The 19,054-nt window shown below is 37.5% G+C and overlaps 1 protein-coding gene across 18 annotated transcripts in view; it reads right to left on the reverse strand.

Moving 5' to 3' along the window:
• CTNND2 (catenin delta 2) overlaps positions 1-19,054 on the reverse strand; it is a 650,551-nt gene that overhangs the window by 132,377 nt on the left and 499,120 nt on the right. For all 18 annotated transcript variants that reach the window (XM_071804478.1, XM_071804466.1, XM_071804465.1 and 15 more), the window contains one exon: positions 6,811-6,994. In XM_071804478.1, coding sequence (XP_071660579.1) covers positions 6,811-6,994 — 184 coding nt within the window. The remainder of the gene's footprint in view (positions 1-6,810; positions 6,995-19,054) is intronic.

A 19,054-nucleotide genomic window follows, 5' to 3' on the forward strand; every position in this document is an offset into this window, starting at 1 on the left:
TTAGAGTTTACTCCTGTCTATCTCGTTTTAAAAGACAAGAAACAGCAGTTCAGCTCATTTTCCCTCCTGTGAACTATGTTCCCATATGATACCCTGCGAGGCATTATCAATCTTATTAAAGACAGTTTTTCAAAATTCATCATTTACAAGTAATATAGAACTTCTGAGCTAATATATTTAAAAGTAAGCAATATGCCATTCAGCTTTAACTTGGAAAGACAAGATATAGAAGTTGTGATCAAGATACCTTCATTTATATTAAACTGGAAGTTATCTGGTAGTTATTAATACAGTATATGTCAGGAATCCTCAGTTTCTTCAAAATACTGGAGAGTTTACATTAGCCCCTCAGTTCCTCCACAGCTTGTTGCTGCTGGGACCCAGGAACATAAATGATGTAATTTTAATCAGAATTTATGTTTCAGTGAAAAGGGACTGAATTTCACAGAACTAGAAGTTAAAACTAAGATTTTCCTTAGCTTCTTGACAAGGCCTTTTTCTGCACTTACTTCCAACTCCAGGTTCTAGGTAAATTCTTAGGCTGAGGAGAGCTGTCAGGAGAGTGTGTGTTTGTTTAGCAACTAACACACAAGTATAGCCAGTATAATCCTGGAGTTCAGGAACTCTCTAACTTGATTCAACATCCTAGTTGTGCCCAAATGGGGTTTAACACATGGTATACAACTCTACAGACTATGTAAAATATAACACGTTTCAGCACAATACATTCATAAAAAGTAGCTAGATAACTGGCATCAAATCTTATCTCATGATCCTTGAATTTTAATTACATCAGCTTTGTTATTTTAATAGCTCAAAATGTATTAAAAAGACAATAACAGTGGTGACTACCCCTTTCTCCAGGATAAGATTGGATTTGAAGAGGCTAAGAGGAGGAAAAATTGTGTGTTTGGATTTGGTTAGTGTCCTCTGTACAAGTGGATAACTCTGCCTCAGTATCCCTCTGAGTGGCTGTCCTCTCCCCATGCCTTTTGCTTGCTGAAACAGCTTGTAGTGAAAGTCCCTCCCTTAAGTATGTTGCAAGTAGAAATAGCCAGTGAGTTTTGTCCTAACTTAGGATTCTGACGGGCTTCTTAGTGGAGAGTGGGCTTTCTTGTTATCTGATGCACAAGACTGCAAGATCAGCCTGAGAAGAGCTCCAGGGCTCTTGAAAAAGCAAAGGAGATACTGAGATGGGTTGGCAAGTCCAACATCTCTATATCCACAACAGCATACACAGTGATGGACCAAATATGACTGATCTGGTGGTAAGAATAGAATCATAAAATCAGAAGCATAGGTCTTGGTCCTGCTGTCAGAAGCCAGTTCTGTTTATACCCAGCTGAAGATATTCAGAACTTTCACTACTCAGTAAAGACAGAAACATACCCTAGCTTCAATAGTCAGACCTTTTATATCTGTATGTATATAGACATGAACAAACATATACACATGTGCATACGTATATGTATCAGTTTAGTTTCATAAGAAACATGTTTCACATATATATAAATGTTTATTCATATATATGCATGTTTCTTTTGAAATTAAACAGATGATGAATAATACAGTCTGTGCTATTTTTTTTTTGGCTCCCACATCTTCTTTTGTCAGTGTGCAGCAGAATGTTATATTCAAAACAGCTTACAGAAGTTCCTAAGAATAGGAATCAACAGACTTTGGATGTTTAGAAGAGAAGTGGAGAAGAAATAAGATGGCAGGATAAATGCATTAGCTGTAAATGTCTGTGAAACAGTTAATTCATCCACAGAACAGTTGAAAAAATGATGTTCAAGCTGCACAGTTAACACAAATTGTTTCAACAATTTGTTCCTTCCAAAAGTTGATATATCCAGAAAATACTACTGGGTTGGTTACATTCAATTCATGTTTTAAAAGCACTTTTCCACTGTGTTTTTCTTGAGAACTTGCTACATACTTTTTCAGTTGAAAAATAATCAATCATAGAATCACAGAAAGGTTTGGGTTGGAAGGGACTTTAAAGATCATCTAATTGCAACCCCTCTGCCATGGGCAATGACACCTCCCACTAGATCAGGTTGCTGAAAGCCCCATCCAGCCTGGCCTTGAACACTTCCAGGGATGGGGCATCCAAAGCTTCTCTGGGCAGCCTGCTCCAGTGCCTCACCACCCTCATGGTGAAGCATTTCTTCCTTAAATCTAATCTGAATCTACCCTCTTTCAGTTTAAATCCATTACCTCTTGTGCTATCACTATATGCCCTTGCAAACAGTCACTCTCCAGTTTTCTTGTAGGCCCCCTTTAGGTACTGGAAGGTTGCTGTAAGGTCTTTCCAGAGCCTTTTCTTCTCCAGGCTGAACAACCCCAAATCTCTCAATCTGTTTTTATAGGAAAGATGCTCCAGCCCTCCAATCAACATCATGGCCCTCCCATGGACTTGCTCCAACAGGTCCATGTCCATGTTGGGGGCCCCAGAGGTGAACACAATACTCAAGGTAGGGTGTTAACAGAGCAGAGTAGAAGGGCAGAATCACCTCCCTTGACCTGCTGGTCATGCATAGTTCTTTTGATGCAGCCCAGGATACGGTTGGCTTTCTGGGCTGTAAGTGACGGGTCATATTGATCTTCTCATCAACCAACACCTGGAAGTCCTTCTCCTCAGGGCTGCTCTCAATCCATTCTCTGCCCAGCCTGCGTTTGTGCTTGGGCTTGCCCTGACCCATGTGCCGGACCTTGAACTTGGCCTTGTTGAACTTCATGAGGTTCGTATAGGCCCACCTCTCCAGTGTGTCAAGGTCCCTCTAAATGGTATCCCTTATCTCCAGCATAAAATAATGGTATTTTGTGAAAGGTCCAACAAGTATGAAAGTATGAAAATTTGAAAGGTATGGGGCTTTATAAACGAAATCTACTTATTACTCTCCCACACCATTTCTAATCAACTAATAGGGAAGAATATAGGTCATTGACTTTTCACAATTGCTCCTGTACCTTCAGTGTATAAGGAAAAATTAAATAGAACATGGAAGAAATAAAACCCCAGCATTTTATGATTTTGAATCTAAAAGTAGATTAGAATCTTAAAGCAGTAAATTCTAAAAATTCTTTACAGTCTTCAGATGAGATTTTATTAACTGAAATTGATCTTAAATTCATAGAAAAAAAACAAGGTTGCAGATTGGACATCACGACTCTTGAATACTCTTGAATCAAAACTCTTGAATATATTCTTGTCTGGGATTTTTTCAGATAGTCTTTGCACAGAGACCTAGTTTTGTGATGTGCAATGTGTCTCCTGTTGTTTTTTAAACTTCAGATTACAGATTGTAAACCCCCCTATAAATGTCTGGGATTCCAAATTCAGTTTTCACGTGACTTTCCCTAATAAGTTTACATGAATCAAAAACTATAAAGATACATTATTTCCCTGATATGAATAAAGCAGCCGTAGCTGATATCCAAAAGGAAAAAAGAAGTCAAGCTTTCATAGAGCTTAATGAGGTAAGGTACTAGTATCTCAGTGGGGAGGCAAGTAAATTGGGTGATTACTCTAACATGTCGCACTGAGGGCTGGCAATTTAAGAAAGATGAATATTAAGATTAAATTCATAAGTGATAGGTATAATGCTCTGTATAGAGCTTTGAATTATCCACACCATTTCAAAGTATTCAAGTTATGTGAAATTAATTAGTACAATATTGTATTAAAGCTATTTTTGTTTTTCAAATCACAAAAGTATGCAAAGTACAGTTTGTAAATAACCTTTTTCAGAAGAGAAGAAAGTAAGACTAAAAAAAGGTCCAATTTTGCTGCTGTTTTTCTATGATTTCATACTGATTTCAGATGCATTATTTTGTGACTGGAATTGCAGTACTCATCCCACATTACATTATTTTAAATGTATTAAGAACTTGTTTAAAAATAAAAATTACACTTTATAAGCTACTTTTTAGTTGAAAAAGCACAAGAAGCTCTCATCAAGAAACTGAGAAAAGGGAAGATCTGAAGAATAAGAATGCATATGCCATAGCGAAAAAGCACAAACCAAAGATCTGACTATTCCCATATAATGGCCATTGCAAACTATTTCTTAGCATTGTATCTGCACCTCTCAGATATTATTTAAAGTTTTCAACAGTGAATGCATTAGATAACTAAAAGCACAGGAGACTGAAAAAAAAAATAAACCTCCTGGAATATTTGTTAGCATTCAACCTTATGTAATACAACCTGACGTCTCTAAAATCTGTCAACATTAGAGATTCAGAAACATTTGTCAAATATTCTGAAGAGCAACTTTTCCTATGAAACCGGGCACTGTCACTGATAATCCTGATGCAACTGAATTTTAACCAGTGTCCCTTCACAAACCAGCTCAAACAAAGGGAGGAAAAGGAGAGGGTTGTGGACAACCAAACCAGAGTCTTAGAAGAAATTCTCCCATGGAAGATGAAAACAGACGTTCCGTTTACCAGATAAGCACAGCAATGTCTCAGCCAGCAATGCCATTACATCTTCTTGATTTACATTACCTTCCCGTCCAGTAAGATCTTGAAATGGAAATGAGAGACTCGTAACAAGTCACAAGTGGAGAGTGTGAGAGCTGTTCTGTTCATTGGGGGTGGTGGGTATTTGGGGAACACCAGCTAAGGTACAGCCTGAGCAGACCATGCGCTACTCCCATCATCTCCAGTAAAAAACGGGTTTTCTAATCTTTCTAACTTTCACTCTTTCCTCCATCACACAGCTTCATTGTCTTACCAGAATACAACACAAGAATCCAGTCACCATTTCAGAGGTCAACATGCACTTTTCTCCCTTGCAAAAACTCAACCTTGAAATTTTGTTCAGAGAGAGATTTTCAACAGTGACCGGGAAAAGGTAAACAAGATAGCTCCTGCAAGGCAAGTCCAACCCTCTTCAGATGTTCAGGCTTTGACAAAGAGCATCCACACAAAGTGGGATGAAATTATCGACAGAAGATGGGTGAAGGCCAAAAAAATATCTGAAGCAGTTAGAGAGGAGAGAAAGATGCATCTGGGAAATAAGGAGAGTTTGAGATCAGAAAAATGTTAAAAAGCCATACTATGGTTGAAGGGCCTGGGTTTAGAAGGAAGACCAGCCTGCTCAGGAGGGCCATTCAAATTTTTACAGATACCTGGGAAGGATTCAAGAGTTACAATATGCACAGTCTTTTGCAGGCAGATATGAGCTTATTTTGCACGACCTTATTGTGTGGGGAGACCAACACTGGATGTGCCTGTTCAGAGAAGGGGTACTGTGAAGCCCCAAGTTTATAACAGACACTTCTTTAAGAGGCAGCTCTTTGAGCACGATAAATATTGGAAGTGTAAGGAGTATAACACAGTACATGTCTTTATGGAATGACTTCTGTCCCAGTAGCTGAGTAACATTTTTTCTAGTAATTTGAATGTAACGGAACAGAATTATACTACCAAACTCTTTTCAAAATCAATACAACTCAGGTACAAATACCTAGCTTCAGTCATATATCCCAACATAGCTGGTATTCACATATACATACCTGCACTTAAGTTCAATACAAGTATATTTGCAATAAGTTACCACCTTCTATATGTCATTCTCTTCTGATTACATATAAACAATCAATAATTATTATTTCTTTTTCCCTTAAACTTTTAGTATATTAATTCTGAAAGGGAGATATTCATTTGATGAAATAACACAAAGACAAATCTGTTTGCTCTAGATACGCAAAAAATACTGCTAATTTACTTAGCCTCCTGATCCATGTTTCATTTTGTTTAGTTTTCTTTCGTTTTGTTTTGTTTTATTTTTGTTTAGCTCTTTGATGGATACATGCTTTGGATGCAGCATACAACATAGATTGTATTACTGATACATACTGTTCTTCTAACAACTTTATCGTGATGTATGTAAAAATACTAACTTACTGACTTACATGTCTCTGAGATAGATTACAGAATCTCCAATATACAAGAAGGAAAAAAAAAAAAAACAAACAACCAAACAATCTTTAAAAGAACCTGCCTAATACATTCAAATATTTCAACAAAATGATATGGACTGGAATTCAGAAATTGCTATGACTCATTCCTTTTGTAAGGCTCTGTCAGAACTGAAACTCTTCTTACTCATCCTGTTTTCATTCTTACATCTACAGCAATTTTTAGGAACTAACACAGATCATGTTGCACATATTTATATAAGTGCACCTTGTTGTTGCACAGACAAGTTTGGCATACAAATATAAACACACACCGTAATTGTTAAGGATCTGTTTAAGTATTCTAGTTGCACAATGCTAAATTGGTTGGTGTCCTAGTGAAATCCATTTCTCAACTTCACAAAGAAGAAAAAATCTACTTTATATATTTATCATCTTTCCAGTAATGGCATCTGGAACCCGTAAGGCATGCTACTTTTTGTGAGCATCTTCATTATTTTTTGTGCAGATTAAATTGGGTGTAATAGTGAGAACATATTGACTTCACTTAAGCAACTGGGGAAATGGGACGAATCTACAAGGCGGAAAACATCCGTAATAGACAAGCTTGGATGAGAAGATTGGTCAAAGCTGTTAAGAAAAGAAAGAAGGACAACCCACAGCAGTGCTGCTTCAGATTGTTTTTTTAATAGCCTGAAGCTTGTTTTTTAATTAATTTCCAACTTTACATTTATAACCCTGAAAGTCATCCTCTTTGCTGACAAGCAAACCAATTATTTACTCTACAGATGCCTAAGAATGAGAAACAGTGATTCAACTAAAAAAAAAAAAGATGATTAAGGCAAAAAAGGCAAAGCAAATGTTTGGCAGTACTCACCTTAGGCACCCAGTGGCATTGCGCAGCACCTGTGATGAATGGAGTTGTATTTTATGATCATCCTGGAGCGGAGAGTTTTCCCATCCAGAGTGAGGGATGATCACTGCATTGGTCAACACTGCGAGGGCATCCTGGATGATTGGCATTTTCAGTGCATCACAGGAGGACAGATTCCAGAGAACTCCTACAAAAAAAGGAAATTACTCAGAATTAATGCTGCTGCAAAAATGATTGAGTAGATTTAGGGGGTTGGTTTATTTGTTTGCTTACAAAAACACAACAAAACAAACCCCAAACATTTGACAGCATTGGTATAATAATTAGACTTTTTCTGTCAAGAAAAAAAAAAGGCTATGTTGTAAATAGGCCTGAATGATACCTGCAGACTTTTGCAGTGGGAATACAGCTTTGAATACTCAACAAATAGTCATAGCAACACTGGAAATTTCTCAGAGTTGAGCCTAAAAACTGAGCAGCTGGTTATGATCTAGGCCTATTTAGGCTGTGAATCACATGTGGGATGAAGGAATATTACATTTATTTTTTAGGGCTTGGATTTCACCTTTCTTCTTTCAAAACGAAATTAATAAAAAACAATAGCACAGAATAGGTTCTGATTTATGCTAAGACTATTACTGTTCTTATATATGTACTGAGGGAACAAACCCTCAGCTCCTTCTCTGATCTTCAGTGTCACGAAACTAACTGTCTAGGTTAGTTGGCACTACAAGAAAAAACACTTCCTTCACAACTTGATACAGTATAGGGTGTTTCAAAAAGATGGACCCAATTTCAAAGATACAGTGATTTCAAACAGGGTCCATCTTTTTGAAATACCTTGTAGTACAGTAGTATACCGGCCTCCAACAAGTCATTTTTTATTTTGTCACAGAATATTGCAATTCTACACAGAAACAACAAGCTTAATGGTACAAATCACAAGGAGATTTACTAGAATTAAAAAAATCCCCTTCTGTTAAAATTCATAATGTGCCAATGAAGAGGAAAAGTAATCAAGAGCTGAAGATTTCTTAGCACACTCACAAGGATCAGGGCCACCAAATATGTGCCACACAGAATGACAGAATGGTTGGGGTTGGAAGGGACCTCTGGAGATCATCTAGTCCAACCCACATGCTAAAACAGGTTCACCCAGAGCAGATTTTACAAGAATGTGTCCAGGACGGTTTTGAACGTCTCCAGAGAAGGAGACTCCACAACCTCTCTGGGCAGCCTGTTCCAGTGCTCTGGAACCCTCAAAGTAAAGAAGTTTTTCCTCATATTCAGATGGAACCTTCTGTGCTTCAGTCTGTGCCCACTGCCCCTCATCCTATCATTGGGTACCACTGAAAGGAGTCTGGTCCCATCCTCTTGACTCCCATCCTTGAGATATTGATAAACATGGATGAGATCCCCTCTCAGTCTTCTCTTCTCCAGGCTGAACAGACCAAGCTCTCTCAGTCTCTCTTTGTAAGAAAGACACTCTAGGCCCCCAGCCATCTTTGTAGCCCACTGCTGAACTGCCTCCAGTAATTCCTCGTCCTTCTTAAAGTGGGGAGCCCAGAACTGGACACAATATTCCAGATGCGACCTCACCAGGGCAGAGTAGAGGGGAAGGATAACCTCCCTCGACCTGCTGGTCACTCACAGAAAGCAGACAAAAAATCATTGCAGGCAAAAGAGACCCTGCTTTTCATTCCCTTGTACATATTTGTGTATTCCCTGGAAAAGCACATTTTTATTTTTGCCCTATGTCCTCCCAGAAGCAGATGTAAGAGCAAATCTGCCTCTTGTTCACCCTCCCCTTGCCAACATACGTCCTCAAGCCCAGCCCTAGTCCCTCTTACTTTCTTTCCTGTACTGACAGTAGCCTGGCCCTATGCCTAACCCAGAGGGGCAAAACTGGGGTTTTCCTTAATGCTGTCAAGTCGTGAACTGACACAGAGGTTGATTATCATAATCATAGACACAAGGTTACAAATACGAGCAACAAACTATAAAAAAAGGACAGTGAGTGGTGGTGGGAGGAAACTGCTAAAGACCTTACGAATGTAGACTCAGACATTTCTAAATATAAGCAGTAAGAACACCACTTGCTCAAGGTTTTCTTTAGCATTCTGTGTTTTGAAGGAGAGGTGTAATTAACTGGAATCAACTTACATTTTTGGGTTTCTGTTTAAAATCAATTACCTCTAGGGGGAGACTGATTCAGTTATACAATTCATGTTATAATTATTTTACATGGAACTGCGTGCAAAGACAGTTTTGCAGTTTAATATAAAAATTTTGCTTAGCATACCAATTAAAAAAAAAAACACCTTAAAAAACCTGTACATTGCAAACAGGCAGAAACAATCTGACTTAAACTACAGACCAAAAACATACCCAAACCAGCAGAAATAAGAATACTGTCAATTTTTTTTAAATGTAAGTATTGCTGCTTTAAAGGAAAAAGAGTCTTTGTTTGAATTCTGTTCTGAATGCCTTTAAGAAAAGTAATTCTGTATTTAAAGGAATAAAGACCTTCCTAAAGATATTTATACCTCTCTTATGACCTGTTCTTGGCAAACTTTATTGGCACTTCTACTATTTCTGAAATAGCTAGTATTTTGCTAGTTTTAGTCAGCACAAAAAACAATATGCTTGCCTTTGTTTTTACATTTATCTAGACCAGTGTAAATGCTGTCTACGGTACAGAAGTAGAGAATTAGGATGCACATCTTTCCCCCTTCAAGGTCCAATTTAATTCTTACACAAGACAATGTGTTGTATTGTTTTGTGAAGAGGTCCTGTTTTGGAAATGAAGCAGAAAAGAGTGCTTTGAGGGCACAAGACAGTACTTCATGTTTCAAGAACTAGTCATAAACAGGAAAAGCAGAAAAAAATACAGAAGTAAACATAACAGCCCTGTCTAGCAAAATGCTGAAAAATGTGTATGTACACACTATTTTCTATTCACTCTAGGTTCTTGCTAGTTAAAAGTAAATTCACACAAACATCATGGTGAGCTGATATTCAGCAATAGCCAAGATGCCCAGAAATACTCTTTAACACTTTTTCTCTATTTTATACCCGCTTGACACTGCACGTGAGCTCTTGCTCTGTAAGCTGCCATAGTAACAGGTGAGATCCAAATACAAATTAAAAACTACATATTCACTCAAGAGCCAAAAAGGGGGGTTTGGTTTCAGTAACTGGAAGTTAAACTGCAGTAAGAGGATCACTAGGCTAAATTAGCTGTTCTGCCTTCTCCTAAAATAATTGTAAAAAAAAGCAGAATCAAGCAAAACAGCATTGCCCAGTAAGCCTGACACCATCTTCAAACTTTTTGCACTTCACACACAATTTTAAGGAGTAAGATAATTGTATTCCACCCTAGTACAATACCTTTTATCTAATTTTAAGTCTTTGAATACTATGAACTACATTACTGAAAAAAAAAAACAAAACCAACCAGTCAACCATAAAAATACCCAAAACAACAAACAAAATAATTTTATTCTGACAAGTTATAATTTATTCTTACAAGTAGTAGAGTCCGCTGCTTGCTGAGGTGGGCATTTTAAGTGCCTCCTTATACTCTTCTTTAATTAAGGATTTGCAATTATGAAAGACCACTGGCAATTCACTTCCCATTACTTTTATTGAGGATGACCAGGAGCTAGATTTATGTGGGGCCTAAGAAGATAATCCATTCCTTTAACTTTGCAAGGGAGAGGGATAAAAAGAATTACAATCTTTCACTTGAGGCACCTTCCACCATGGAGCTACATCTTCTCCATATGACTCTGAACATATTTTTCAAGCACATATGTGTTACACTACCTTAAAGACTCCAGTAAGGAGGTGGTCACTGAGGTAATTTCCCACCTAACTGTGAAAGCCCTGACTGAATCAGGTTTCTGAGCACAAGAAGAAAGTCTTGAACAGCTTCAGAGATGCCTTGACTACCCTATAAATAATTTGTGTGTCATTAGCTGCTCATGGGAAGGGAGACGACCGGACTTAGCACACCAGTGATATGTTACAAATAGTGGGACCCATCCTGCTGTTTATGGATCAGAAGGCGGCTGTTAATCCAAAACCACAATAGTCCAACTTAACAGTTTACCATCTGTAGACTGACGGAGAAATAAGGAAATAAGCAGATCACTGCTGAAAAGTCTTACTCAATCCCTTGCATTCTTAGTATCTTACTCCCTCCTTGCTTTTAAGGTTGTGAGGAATTTGGAGTAGGTATTTTGTTTCCCAATGTGTGGATCACTTTAGGTTGTGCCGGATGCTTTGTAGAAAAACAGCTACACCAGACTGATCATGTCTATTTGCACATTTTTCACCCTTATGTAAAACAAACTGAAGAGCAAGCAAAAAGTTTGAATTTAAAACTAAGGAGAAACTAGCACTGAAAGCATTCAGCTCGTTCCAAATGGAAGGTGGATTTTGGGTTGGAGTACCAATTACCAGTCTTGCAGATATCAGATGAAGGACTCGTTAGAGGAGTCTATGGGAACACTTGTTATGGAGATCTTGCTTTACCAAGTTACATCTTCTGGGGTAGCTTATGAGAGGACACACATCTGTTATGTAAATCATCTCTTCCACTAAGACCTTTCGCGGATAAAGACAATTAAATTTAAAAGCTGGTTATAAATTTTGGAAAATATTATGATCAACCTTTTCAAAGACCTAATTGTACATTACAGTTCATAAGGAAAACTACACACAGATCTTAGTTAAGGCAATTTAAGTTTGTTGCCACTGGAAGAGGGATCTGAGAGAACAGAGAACCAGGAGAAGTTTAATTTATCTTTCTCTTAGACAAAGTTCAGAAGATTGAAGACAAGACCAACCCTTTTAAAAGCACAATTGAGGTTGATGTGATGTTACTTGTGTTTAGTAGACAGAATTTATCCACTGTGCTTTCATCTTAGAAACAGCACTACTTTTTACATAAATTAATTTAAGCTATTGCAATAGGTACCACATCACTTACACTAAAGAAACAAAGTAAAATATTTTAAAAATTTGAAGACTATTTAATGGAGCAGTCTGAGCCAAAAAAATATAATCTCTGAATCAGGCTGGAGCTCAAACTCACCCTGATTAAGCTCTTCAGTGCATTTTTTATCTAGTGTTTTACTTGAAACTGATACTCGCATATGTATATCCATAGCCAAATATAGCTAAAGACTTGATGAGCCACATGCTATGCTTATTCCATTCAAAGTTAAGAAAACAGATCATACACTTTCATGCAAAAAGTATCACTGTAGCAGGAGAACATGTGCAAAATTAGGAAAGTCTAAACAACTAATCAGTGCATGGTTCAATGCTACCTCAAATTACGACATTTACATATATAAACAAGCCCCTTAGAACAACTTAGACTACAAATATAAATGGAAATCAAGAAACGGGAAAAGTCAGCTTTTTGCAAAAGCATTGCCCCTGCCACACTCCCACTACATTTTTTTTTTTTTATTGTGCTGCCAAATACATTGTAGGGTAAAAGGAACATAAGTAAACAAATATTATTGGGAGAAACGAGACTTGGATTCTTCTCAATCTGGTAGGTTTAAGTCAGCCTTAAATTCACACTAAGCTTTTGCCTATTTAATATTATTTTAAAAAATAAAAATCTAAAAGTCTCCCAACTCATCTAGGTTTTTCTTTTCCATCTTAATTTAACAATTTGGTCATGGACTGATGCAGAGTGCCATATGATAAAGCTGGAACACCCTGTGTCCCAGGAAGAGCGAACACAGTGTTAGCAGCCTCTCTTGTTTATAGGCTGAAAGCACATGGGTACTACAGGGAGTTTCCTTCATGAGCAAGACAATTAAGATTGAAATCCAAGAGCTAAACACCCTGCACAGAAGCCAAGCACAAGGGATCTTTTCCTGGCATCCTTAGGAATAGCATCTTCTAACCCAAGGTCTCAAGTGCTAGAAAAATCATTTGCTGACTCTTCTGGTAGCTTTGACACACGGAGCCCCCTGTAATGGCAATGCCACTCTGCAGAGCTGGATCTGCTCCCTGGCAGTGGGGACAGCTGGAAGCTGATGACATACTTCATCACTTCTGCTGACTTCAGAATGGGGACAATGATTAAATCATTTATCCAGCTAAAAAATGTATAATAAATCAGCTTAAATGCAACTCATGTTTAAGAAGCAGAGGAGCCACCCCACAACTTCGGGAAAACTAAAGTGAAATGCTTAAAAGATGCTGAATACCAACCACAGCAACATTTCTTAACACTAAGTGCAAGAAGACTTCAGAGCAAGCTCAACTGTCAAGGTGAAGAACTGGTCTCAATAACAGACTTTCTGTAGGAAACAAAAAGTGGCTGATTTGAATTCTGGCACTGGAACAATTCACAGCTCATAAGAAAGCTGCTGAAAAGCACACCATGAAAATAAGTTCAAAATTGGCATAACAGAAGAGGAAGTTCCACCAACCTTCTTGATAAAAATTTCTATCTGATTACTGAATGAATACGTATGCTTACCTCCCTGTAATTCACTTATTTATATGCACAGAAGTGGTTTTCTGTCTGCCTACAAGATGACCCATGAAAAGTGCAAATTGAGCAAGACTGGGTTTCAGTGAATGTCATAAGCTGGCAGGAGTTTATGGAGCAGTAAGCAAAGCTGCAGCCAGACCAGTATTTTTTTTCCCTTTCCCACTTATAGCCTTACAAAACAAAAACTTCATCCAAGAATAAAGATTTTTTTTTTTTTTTAATCACAAATGAACACAGTTTAATCTTGGCCAAATATAAGAACATGACTACATGTAACATAAGGAATATAAATAAACATTTCCTCTGACAAGCTAGCTCTTTTTTTCTCTGTTACTGCTCTTTTCATTCCAAAATTACATCTAGGATATTAAAATGAAAAAGAGGGACTGATTTTAATATTGCTTCCAAACACATTTTGTCCAAATGCTATTGCATTAACCAGAAAAGTCTGTATTATTCTCACAGCACTGAATTTTGCCCTAACATTGCTGCTCTCTTTTTGCTGGACACTTTAAAATAACATCTAACTATGGAAGGAAAGAACTGTCAGACATGTATGTTAGTGGGTTATTAGCTTTAATGTTAGAAAGAAGAGGAATTACTAGAAGAGTTGACTTAAATTACTGTGGAAACACCAGTGGTTCCTGCCTGTTTTCCTGACTGATGAAATTGAACTGGTCCTATGAAACACAGAAGCCAAAACAAAAGCAATTAATTCAGAGTGAGAGAAACACAGGAAAAAAAAAATACATTGACTGTTTTCAAACAAAATTTCATCCTAACACATGACTAATAGCCATATCATTCCAAATTAAATACTTCATCAGAAAACAAGGAAACCAAATAAGCATGCATATGTGAATGGCCTCTGCACCTAAAAACAAACAAAACAAAACCGAAAAAAAATTGGTGGCCACAGTGAAAAAAGTAATTTCATCTCAAAATGGAAATGTTTCAGCATATCCTCAAACTTCCATTTTGTAAACAAAAAAATGAAATATTCAGATCTTTCTAAACAAAAAACATTTTAATTATAAAATTTAATTATTCTGTTTTGCAAAGGATGAACATTTCAAACTAGAGTGGTTTTAAACCTGCAAGTGTTTCAATACTCCAGGATTCAGGAAGGGGCATCAAAACTGTATGCTTAGCTGAATTACTACTTGCCGAAAAAGTTCAACGCAGCTGTTATGTCAAGCCATATACTACAACAGATTTCCTCTATTTATCACTCCATATTTCCTCCTAAGCTTAGATTTGACCAAAGTAAAAAAAAAAAAGAAAAAGCAAACCCAGTTTATTTAGTGTATTAAAAAGCAAATCATGAAATTGGTTTCATCACCATACAAATCAAAATAACTTGAATGAACTTTCCAAAGAAGATGCATCTCACTGATTGTGTGCAGGAAAAATAGTGATTTCTCATTTAGACTTGGAAGTTGATGTGGTTTATTACATGGGAGTGATACCAGTGCCAGAGAGAAAATAAGAGGAGAAAGGCACCACCTTGGGTTTTGGGCTGGGGCTGAGTGTGGTAAATTCACGACAAATGGTTGGGAATTTGCTTGAGAAGGAGCCAGGCTGTGATGGGAAAACTGATGAACCCATCCCCAGGCAGACCCCTAAGAGAGAAGAGAGAGGAACCTCCCTGCCAGAGGCATCGTACTGCTCTCAGTCCAGACCTTGGCACCCCACTGACTTGTTCTGGCTCCCCCCTGTTCACATCCAGGTAAACATGCACTGCCAACCTGAGGAAAGTTTTCTATCGCTGTTTTATCAGTATGTTCCGTTTTACCTGTAACAATACTTTGAATGTAACACCTTACACAATAAATCAGTGCCTCAACCTGTTGCTAAGAAAGCAGGGCAGAAGATTTTAGAAAGCATCTATTTTAAAATCTCTCCTTATTTAAGTGGGAGCAGCAGGGGGTGAAGTAGTTAATCTGACAATTCACAAAAAAGTTGAGAATGACTCTTCATGAATACAACAAATCCTATCAGTGGATTTTCCCATTTTCAGAGACAAAATACTGACAACATATCGAGAAAGGGGCAAAGATTGCTCCATAATTAGACAGTAAATTGTAATAGATTTTGTATAAAATGATTCAGTTGAACTGTCAATATTGTTTGCATAAGTGTTATCTGATAAGACAGCATTATTTCTGAAGCAAAATTACACAATTTATTAAATTACTTTTAGATTTGCCATTATACATGAGCTATAAATAGGATGTGTTTTGAATGGCTCTAGAATTTCTTGAAGATGCCATAGCCTGTAAGTTGGAAACCAGTTTCCCAGTAACTTATGGGTGTAAGTTACACACTCGTTTACTTTCCTGGTTTGAAAGGAAAATGGCTACAAAGATAGGGTTCTCCTTCCCCTCTACTCTGCCCTGGTGAGACCACATCTGGAATATTGTGTCCAGTTCTGGGCCCCTCAGTTCAAGAAGGACAGGGAACTGCTGGAGAGAGTCCAGCACAGAGCAACAAAGATGATTAAGGGAGTGGAGCATCTCTCTTATGAGGAAAGACTGAGGGAGCTGGGTCTCTTTAGCTTGGAGAAGAGGAGACTGAGGAGTGACCTCATTCATGTTTACAGATATATAAGTGTCACAAGGATGGAGCCAGGCTCTTCTTGGTGACAACCAATGATAGGAGAAGGGGCGATGGGTACAAACTGGAACACAAAAGGTTCCACTTAAATTTGAGAAGAAACTTCTTCTCAGTGAGGGTGACAGAGCACTGGAACAGGCTGCCCAGGGAGGTTGTGGAGCCTCCTACTCTGGAGGCATTCAAGACCTGCCTGGACGCCTTCCTGTGTAACCTCATCTAAGTGTTCCTGCTCTGGCAGGGGTATTGGACGAGATCTTTCGAGGTCCCTTCCAATCCCTAACATTCTGTGATTCTGTGATAGCGTGTGTAAGTAACTGACTGCACAGTGGGTTCACAAAAAGACCTTATAAAATCTCAATTAATCCCTACTCTGAATTTATTTGGAAATTACTTCCACATTTCTAGAAATGATGACAACATTTTCTGTAGATGATGCTAAAATTTAAGCTTTGCCAGACTGTAGAATCATACTATAAATTACAAGAGTGTTCCTCCTTCCATGGCTGTTCCTTGTTATGGCACATCCACCAACTGTGGAATGTCAGTTCATTAGTCTGGAGAAGTACAAACAGATATTTAAAATATTTTCTAAAAACTATGATGATGCAATAGTGATTTTTGAAGGTTCTCTGTATAACCTGAAAGTAATTGATTACCAGGGTGAAAAAGCAGAGTAGCCCTGTAGCCCACTAACCAGTCCATTGCCCGTGTTAGGAACAGGCTGGAGGGTTTGTATCACTTTGGTGTGACCTCTGAAGTTCAGCTGCTTGAAATTGAGTTAGGGCACTTGGAACTTCAGCTGGATAAACTCTAACAACCTCTTCTGCAGACCAAGTGGTTTCATCTGTTTTGCTTTTCTTTAGCTTTGCATAATGGTGTGGCATAAGCATAAGCTTAACTTCATTGAGGTAGCAGTAACAAATAGTTTTTCTGCATTTAGTGATTCCTCGGTTTCCTTTTTTTTCCCCCATAATAAGATTTTAAATGTAACAGCAAGAAACCATAAACTATTCTATGCAATGTTTGAGCTGTGACATGAAATGCATGTTTTTACTGCAACTTGGGACTTGCAGGAGATTCGATAGAGTTCGGCATTTTACATGAAATTGTCACTGGCTCACAAAACTCAGGGCAGAGGTTAAAGAATGAAGAATACCTTGGTTAAAAGTACCTCAAGCAACGGGAGGGAGTCAAACTACCACGTCACCTTTGGGAAGTGAAAAGGCTTTTGTACTAGAAGAAAGAAATACTGAATAAACTCTAAAACGTCATTCCCCATTCAGGCATTGGCTTCAATCCAGCATAAACAGATACAATTTTTCAGCAGATGAATAATTTTATTAATGTTGAAAACAACTGTTACTTGAAACACCTAATTAGAAGTAAATTAGTAGAAAAGATTTAACCAACTTCTAAAATTGATTGTGGTAGGATATTGCACTTACAATTACATCTATTTAAAGAAAAAGTAGGAAAGATTTGTTAAAACTAGTAACCTTCAGATGTTCCTTTTGAATGAAAAGCATTTAAAACATAAAAGCAAATCTTAGTGCCTATGCAAGTAGATTTGAAAACTGTGAACTGTAGCCTAAATCTAATATTTAAAAAATAATCAAGCTTAAAGTCAGTAATTCACCAGCCTCTGTGCTTGGTAAGTTCCTCGAAGCACTTGTTTAAAGTTATTACAGGGAATTTGCTTGTCTGCCGAGAAATTAAGCAAGAAATGAATGAAAGTCTTTTCTTGCCAAAAATCAACACAAGTATTTCTGAAAGCTGTGTTTTGTGCTAGCAGCTATCTCTCTCCATGTTTAACCTTCCTAATTTCCTTGACTTAACAGGACAAAGTGATTGGATGTTGGAGGTGGATGAGAAGCTAATTCACAGGGCTGCATCTTAAGAGGCACTTGTATACTTTCTGCATTTATCCCATTTCTCCATTTTCTTTAACTACAGAGAGTTACGTGCCCCAAATGATATTTGGCAGTCTTATTCTTTTAGCTAAGCACATCTTGAATCAAATTTACATCAACCCTGTAGCAACAGTATTACCATGGCTACGCCATCATGACAATTTAAGCACAAAGATAGCTCTTCATATTGTCTGCTTGAAAAATTTGTGATATGCAGGATAGGTAGGCAAACCTAAACCGTATAATATCTTCACAATATAATTTTCAGTTAATGAAATGCCAAAATCCTCTCCTTGGTTCCAAAAGCAACTCACTTTACTCATTTGTCTTCCTACCTATCTTTCTACACCAAACATCAAAAGCTGCTAATTAATTAGGCCTTTCACTGGCCAGGCTTCCTTATTCTTGCATTGCTCTATTATAAAATTTGAATATAATTAATACATGGGGTACTTAAGATGATCAACGCTGGCATGATATCCACTATAAACCTGAAAAAAACTTGAAGTGATACAATAGAGATTTTAAGAATTTTATCATTCTTAAATACTCTAAGAATGTAACTCATGGAAGAATTTGATTCTCCTTAAGTCAGTGGGAAAGTCATCTCAGATGGGGATAAAACAGCCTTTACTCATTTTCAGATCAAATTTCCAAAGAGCAATAGGGTTACAAATAGTTGCCACCTCTAAAGAAAAAGTTTATGTCACAATAAAATTTCACATTTTTTGTTTACACACTCCAGTAACCAAGATAATGTCAAGGGCACTTTTACAGAAAGTTTTTAAATTGATAAACTGCTTCAAGACCCTAAGTACCAAAAAGTCATCCCTTTGCCATAATATTGTTAAATATGATTTACTACACAAAAAAAATCACAAATGTAATACCTTACAAAGACCAGTTAGAAATAATATCGCAAATAGGAAACAGCTACAGGGGTGTGATTTTGACTTTAGGAACCCTCAACGAAAGAATTGCCATTGGACTAGGAACTTAAAAATTCTAAAGAACAGGAGGAAGTTACCTAAAATAAAATCTTCCACCTAAGTAAGCCAAAATGTCCATTTAAATAGAATACTCCCTTAAACCTGTTTTAAACAATCACTGCAGGCTCACTACCTTGCAATTACACTGATTAGCAAAGACTCAAAGGGACCTTCTGGAGTGTCTTGCCCAACCTGCCAACAAT

This window comes from Patagioenas fasciata, chromosome 2, assembly GCF_037038585.1.
Source record: "Patagioenas fasciata isolate bPatFas1 chromosome 2, bPatFas1.hap1, whole genome shotgun sequence".
In the NCBI taxonomy this organism is placed as follows: Eukaryota; Metazoa; Chordata; class Aves; order Columbiformes; family Columbidae; genus Patagioenas; species Patagioenas fasciata.